The sequence below is a fragment of the Salvelinus fontinalis genome, chromosome 27 (genome assembly GCF_029448725.1).
Source record: "Salvelinus fontinalis isolate EN_2023a chromosome 27, ASM2944872v1, whole genome shotgun sequence".
Classification (NCBI taxonomy): Eukaryota; Metazoa; Chordata; class Actinopteri; order Salmoniformes; family Salmonidae; genus Salvelinus; species Salvelinus fontinalis.
Genome location: NC_074691.1, coordinates 27,898,613 through 27,904,612, shown reverse-complemented (window position 1 = coordinate 27,904,612; position 6,000 = coordinate 27,898,613). Strand labels below are relative to the sequence as shown.

Below are 6,000 nucleotides of genomic sequence, written 5' to 3'. Positions count from 1 at the left end.
ACGTACAATATAATATTAACCATAGGTTCATTGTAAATTGTATGATAGATATTGGAACAGTCCATAAAACAGCTCAGGCATTAATGTGATCGGTATTGTTTGCATAAAGCATCAGTCACTTAAATGTTTGGGAGCATAATTAGTGCAGAATAGTATTTCTATAGTTTACTCTCCGATAGACAGCACTACTATAAAATGTTTTCTGGTATGAGTCAGTGTATGCCTTTTACTGTGTTAAAGATGAAAAAACAAGCTTCTAAACATACATATTCTCTCTGGGGTGATGTGTTGTGTGGAGATATAGTCTAGTCAAAGGCAATCTCCAGATTCTGAGTGATGGAGATGAGTTGGAAACCTTGATACGTGGTCATCCGTGTCCATGGATACATAACTAAATAAGGACAGGGGATGTAGTTCGTCAAGGAGTAGTCTCACATGGCTATCCTTCCAAATGGTCACACAGGCTTCCAAGGGTAGTGAAGGAAGAATTAGGCTGCAAATCATGAAAGCACTCTATGCCTGTTCTAGGATGAAAATATAAAAACTCACATGTTCTCTTTATTTACCATATACAGCTAGATAGATGTACACCACTGGAGATTTTGGATAAAAGCACACACACAATGCTGATGTATGTAGGAACTCATCACATACTTTTAAAATGCTGAAACAAAGAAAATCGTGGATTACAAATCGATAAAAAAATAGTAGAATCCAAATTCAAAACTGTTCTAAATGCATATAGGTCACGTGTTGACGTCTGTCACACATCCCAACTGTGGTAGCTAATAACCTTTGTTGTCTGTACACAGGGGACATTCCGTACAAAATATTACATCTACCATGTAGTAGCTATAACAAAATAAAAGTACATTATATGTACAATATTAGATGATGCCAATTATCATACAGGGTTGTATACCAAAAGACACTTGTAGAATTATTATTTAAAAAATTAAATTTAAAAAACAGTACCGTCGCAAAGTATTCAGAACCCTTGACTTCTCCCACATTGTTACATTAGCCTTATTCTAAAAAAAATCCTGAGCAATCTACGCAGAACCCCACAATGACAAAGGGAAAACTGTTTTTTTTTTTTCTTCTTATTTTTTAGAAATGTTTGCCATTTTATAAAAAACAGAAATACCTTATTTACATAAGTATTCAGACCCTTTGCTATGAGACTAAAAATTGAGCTCAGGTGCATCTGGTTTCCATTGATCAGCCTTGAGATATTTCTACAACTTGGAGTCCACCTGTGGAAAAAACAATTGATTGGACATGATTTGGAAAGGCGCACACACCTGTCTATATAAGGTCCCACAGTTGACAGTGCATGTCAGAGTAAAAACCAAGCCATGAGGTTGAAGGAATTGTCCATAGAGCACCGAGACAGGATTGTGTCGAGGCACAGATCTAGGGAAGGGTACCAAAACATTTCTGCAGGATTGAAGGTCCCAAAGAACACAGTGGCCTCCATTCTTAAATAGAGGAAGTATGGAACCACCAAGACTCATCCTAGAGCTGGCCGCTCAGCAGTCTGGGGAGAAGGGCCTTGGTCAGGGATGTGACCAAGAACCCGATGGTCACTGACAGAGCTCCAGAATTGCTCTGTGGAGATGGGAGAACCTTCCAGAAGGACAACAATCTCTGCAGCACTCCACCAATCAGACCTTTATGGTAGAGTTGCAAGAAGAAAGCCACTCCTCAGTAAAAAGGCACATGATAGCCCGCTTGGAGTTTGCCATAAAGCACCTAAAGACCATGACAAAGAAAATTCAGACCATGACAAAGAAAATTCTCTGCTCTGATGAAACAAAGATCAACCTCTTTGGCCAGAATACCATGCACCGCTCGTCACCTGGCCAATACCATCCCTACAGTGAAGCATGGTGGTGGCAGCATCATGCTTTGGGGATCTTTTTCAGCGGCAGGGACTGGGAGACTAGTCAGGGTTGAGGCAAAGATGAACGGAGAAAAGTACAGAGAGATCATTGATGAAAACCTGTTCCAGAGCACTCAGGACCTCAGACTGGGGTGAAGGTTCACCTTCCAGCAGGACCACGACCCTAAGCACACAGCCAAGACAATGCAGGAGTGGCGTCGGGACAAGTCTCAATGTCCTTGTGTGGCCCAACCAGAGCCCGGACTTTAACCCAATCGAACATCTCTGGAGAGACCTGAAAATAGCTGTGCAGCAATGCTCCCCATCCAAACTGACAGCTTGAGAGGATCTGCAGAGAAGAACGGGAGAATCTCCCCAAATACAGGTGTGCCAGGCTGGTAGCGTCATACCCAAGAAGACTGAAGGCTGTAATCACTGCTAAAGGTGCTTCAACAAAGTACCGAGTAAAGGGTCTGAACACTTATGTAAATGTGATAGCTTCTTTTTGTTTTTTTATACAAATTTGCCCAAATTTCAAAAAACTTTCTGCTTTGTCATTATGGGGTATTGTGAGTAGATTGATAAGGGGGAAAACAACTTAATACATTTTAGAATTAGGCTGTAACGTAACAAAATGTAGAAAAAGTCAAGGGGTCTGAATACTTTCCGAATGCACTGTATGTAAAATAGAGAGCGCCAGAGGCTACAATATTAAAGCAATTTGATGAAGAACAACAGTCACCAACAGAGTCCTCTCTGCTCTCAGGACACTGGGAACAGCCAGGGATCCATTCACATTCAGTCAACTGAAATTACAATTCTCCTCTGTGAAGCAATGAGGAACATTTGTATTTCAGATGACTTCCTAAATTAACCCAAACCCTGGTGCCATCCAGTTTTGTTTGTGCCATCTATAAAAGCACTCTATACCTCCTTTTAGTAATTTTACAGCAAAATAGTTGGGGGGGTGGCATAAAGAATAACATTCACCATAAATTTAAGACAAAGAAAATAATCTAGAAAGAGACAGTGAAACATCGTGATAGTAATAGTAGTATATTTACAATTTGCACATTCAATCTGAACATCAGAGTTTTTGCAGGCAATGGAAAAGACCCTGCACACATCCAGAAGTAGTGTCTCACACACACAGAGCTTCTCTACAGGGATACAGCCAGAGTGCATGTCTGTCTGTCGGTACTCAAACAATGGTGTTGTATCACATCAATACTCTGCCTACATCTTAAAAATGGCACACTATTTCCTATATAGTGCACTTCTTTCGATCACGGTCCATCGGGCTCTAGAATAAGGTGCCATTTGGGGACATCCTAAATGGAACAGGGCGTGGGGTAATAAGATCAGGTTGAATGAGAAGCATCCTTTCCTACACCTTTTTCATCAGGCACACAGAGGAACTGACGTAACTCAGACCAGACAGCACGAATGATTCATTCATTTTGGATCTTGGGTTTTTATTCTTCAAGTTTTATCAGGAAGTGCTTCTATGTTAAGTCTTTGGGGCTTACCCACTCCTCTCTAGCTTGACCACAATCATTGATCTGCTTTGTAGATTTAACAAAAACCAGCTCGTATGCGTTTTACACCAAACATGGCCCTAAATACATACCAAATACTCTGTGGGTGTGTGTCATTGTGTTTCAACGTGCGTCTCTCTGGTCTGTTGGGAAGCTAATGCTAAATTGAACATGGTTCTGCATTCACATAACACTGCTATTCTACCCTCCGTTTAGCCGCGTGTTCAATAAAGGCACTATGAAAGGAAAGGCTTGTGATGAATTTTGACTTACTACAGACAGAATTATCTTTATATGACTGAACTAGGCTACTACTTCCCAACGTAGAAAAGCAACATCAGAAAGAGAGGGGTCTTGGTTGTGAGGAGCAGGTATTCCTCTGTGTGTAGCCCTCCTCACACACTACAGCTCAAAGGGAGTCTAAACACTGAACTAGAACACGGACCACACTTTTCACAACACTAACATGACTTGGATGTCTTGATCAATACTGATTATGAATGAAGACAAAAACAGACCGACAGGGAATGAGATTGGCGTGTTCACATGGACAGTGAACTCTAGCGGATGCAGAAAACAATTGATGTGCTGTGCCCTCAGTCTTAGAAAACCATTAACCATTGTTCGAACCAACCAAACACACTGCAACCTGGGACAACTTATTGCATACAATATCATACAGCTAAGAAAGGGCGGATAAGTTTTTTAAAAAGCGAGAAAAAGCAAGAGTGAGTTTGGCACCAAACTAGGTCTGTACAGACCAGCTGATGTCCAGTGGACAGAAGAACCCCCCTTTCACTCAGCCAAGCACGTTTAGAGCCACAACTTTATTACGTCTCTTGACGGTCCCCAATAATTCCCCTACCATCAAATCAATCCTAGCAGAACACAAGAAACAAGAGAAAAATTACGCTTATGGCAATAGCAGCAGTAACTAGGCAACAAAGAATAAACATGAGAGAGAAGGACTGTGCTTTCCTCTCTATGCTGAGAGAGCGAGAGAGGAGACTAAACTGCTTCTTCCTTTGCCCATTACGTACAGTATGCATCTATAATACATGTCTGTCTGCCAGTCCTATTGCCAGTGCACATGACATCTAGAATGAGGATGAGAGAAAAACAGAAAGAAACCAACAAATTAAAACAATAACAGAAGACCTGAGAAAAATGACCAGAAGGGAACAGCACTGCTTTTACAAGACAGAGAGAGGGAGGGAGGGCGGGCGAGGGGAACAATGTCATGTTTGGTGGTCATGCCATACAGTCCTGTGCCATTGACATCTCCTGGCAGGGCTGGAGCGAACTGGGGAACACTTCAGAGTTGGACTGGTGGAGTTGTTTGAGCTGCAGCTTCTTTCAGCCAGGCCATTCTGTTTTGTTCTATTCTGGACCTTATCTGTGCTGGACTGTTCTGGGCCCCCCGGGGCTGGTCTGTCTGTCAGTATGTGGTGTCTGACTGTGTATGTGTGACTGTCTGTACACGTGTGTGTGTGTGTGTGCGACTATGTGTGTGTGTTTGTTTGTGTGTGTGTGTGAGAGAGACTGTCTGTACGTGTGTGTGTCTTTAGTGTCCGTCGTGTGGTGTGACCATATCATTGGCCCTCCGGTGCGTCTCCAGGGCCTTGACAGTGGAGATGTCCTGAGGCAGCTCAGACTTCCTCCTGACCAGCGGACGCTCCTTACGCTCGTTCCTCTGGAGCTATTGGGGGAGAGGGAGAACAGTTACACTCCAGTCAAACCAAAATCTACAAAGTAGTAAGGAATCGCGGAGATCACCCTTTGTGGAAGTATTCTCCAAATGGCATGTACGACATTGCGCTGGCTGTTAGCCTATTCAGCGCGGTGTCTAAGCTAGCTAGCTAGCTAGACCCTCCCTTCCCTGATTGTTATTAAGCCGCTGCTAATTTGCATAAGTGTTGGACTCTTAGTCACCGACAGTTGAAGTTGAAGTCTGCGTTAGGGGAAGCATCGCGACTGTCTGCCCCAGAGACTTTTTTTTTTTTTTTTTTTTTACTTTGTGGACGTGAGGTGCAGTTTAGGGAAAAGAAGATGATCACTTATTCTGCTGTTATATTGCACATGCAGTGACAGAGGAAAAAACTACTGCTTCTTTGTTAGCAGAAACTTTTGTTCTAATATCCCAGGCGGACCTAAATGTTTCACCCTTAAGGATCCCAGCTAAGTAGCTAAATCAAATCTAATTTATCACACGTGCCGAATACAACAGGTGTAGGTAGACCTTACCGTGAAATGCTTACTTAAAAGCCCTTAACTTTGTTTCTTGAACTGCATTGTTGGTTTAAGAAAAAATTAAATAAATACATTAAATATATTTATTTTTTAAATAAAATTGACAATAAAATAATGAGGCTATATACAGGGGGTACCAAGTGAATGTGTGGGGGTACAGGTTAGTCAAGGTAATTTATAGGTAGGTGTAAACTGACCATGCATAGATAATAAACAGCGAGTAGCAGCAGTGTAAAAACAAAGGGGGGGAGGGGGGTGTCAATGTAAATAGCCTGGGTGGACATTTGATTATGTGTTCAGTAGTCTAATGAAGCCTTTTGGACCTAG

The 6,000-nt window shown here is 42.0% G+C and overlaps 1 protein-coding gene across 3 annotated transcripts in view; it reads right to left on the bottom strand.

Annotated features, from left to right (window-relative positions):
• Positions 1-522: 522 nt before the first annotated feature.
• Positions 523-6,000, bottom strand: part of LOC129825384 (serine/threonine-protein phosphatase 2A 56 kDa regulatory subunit gamma isoform-like) — a 37,806-nt gene continuing 32,328 nt past the window's right edge. For all 3 annotated transcript variants that reach the window (XM_055885450.1, XM_055885451.1, XM_055885452.1), the window contains one exon: positions 523-5,122. In XM_055885450.1, coding sequence (XP_055741425.1) covers positions 4,988-5,122 — 135 coding nt within the window. In that variant the 3' untranslated portion in view covers positions 523-4,987. The remainder of the gene's footprint in view (positions 5,123-6,000) is intronic.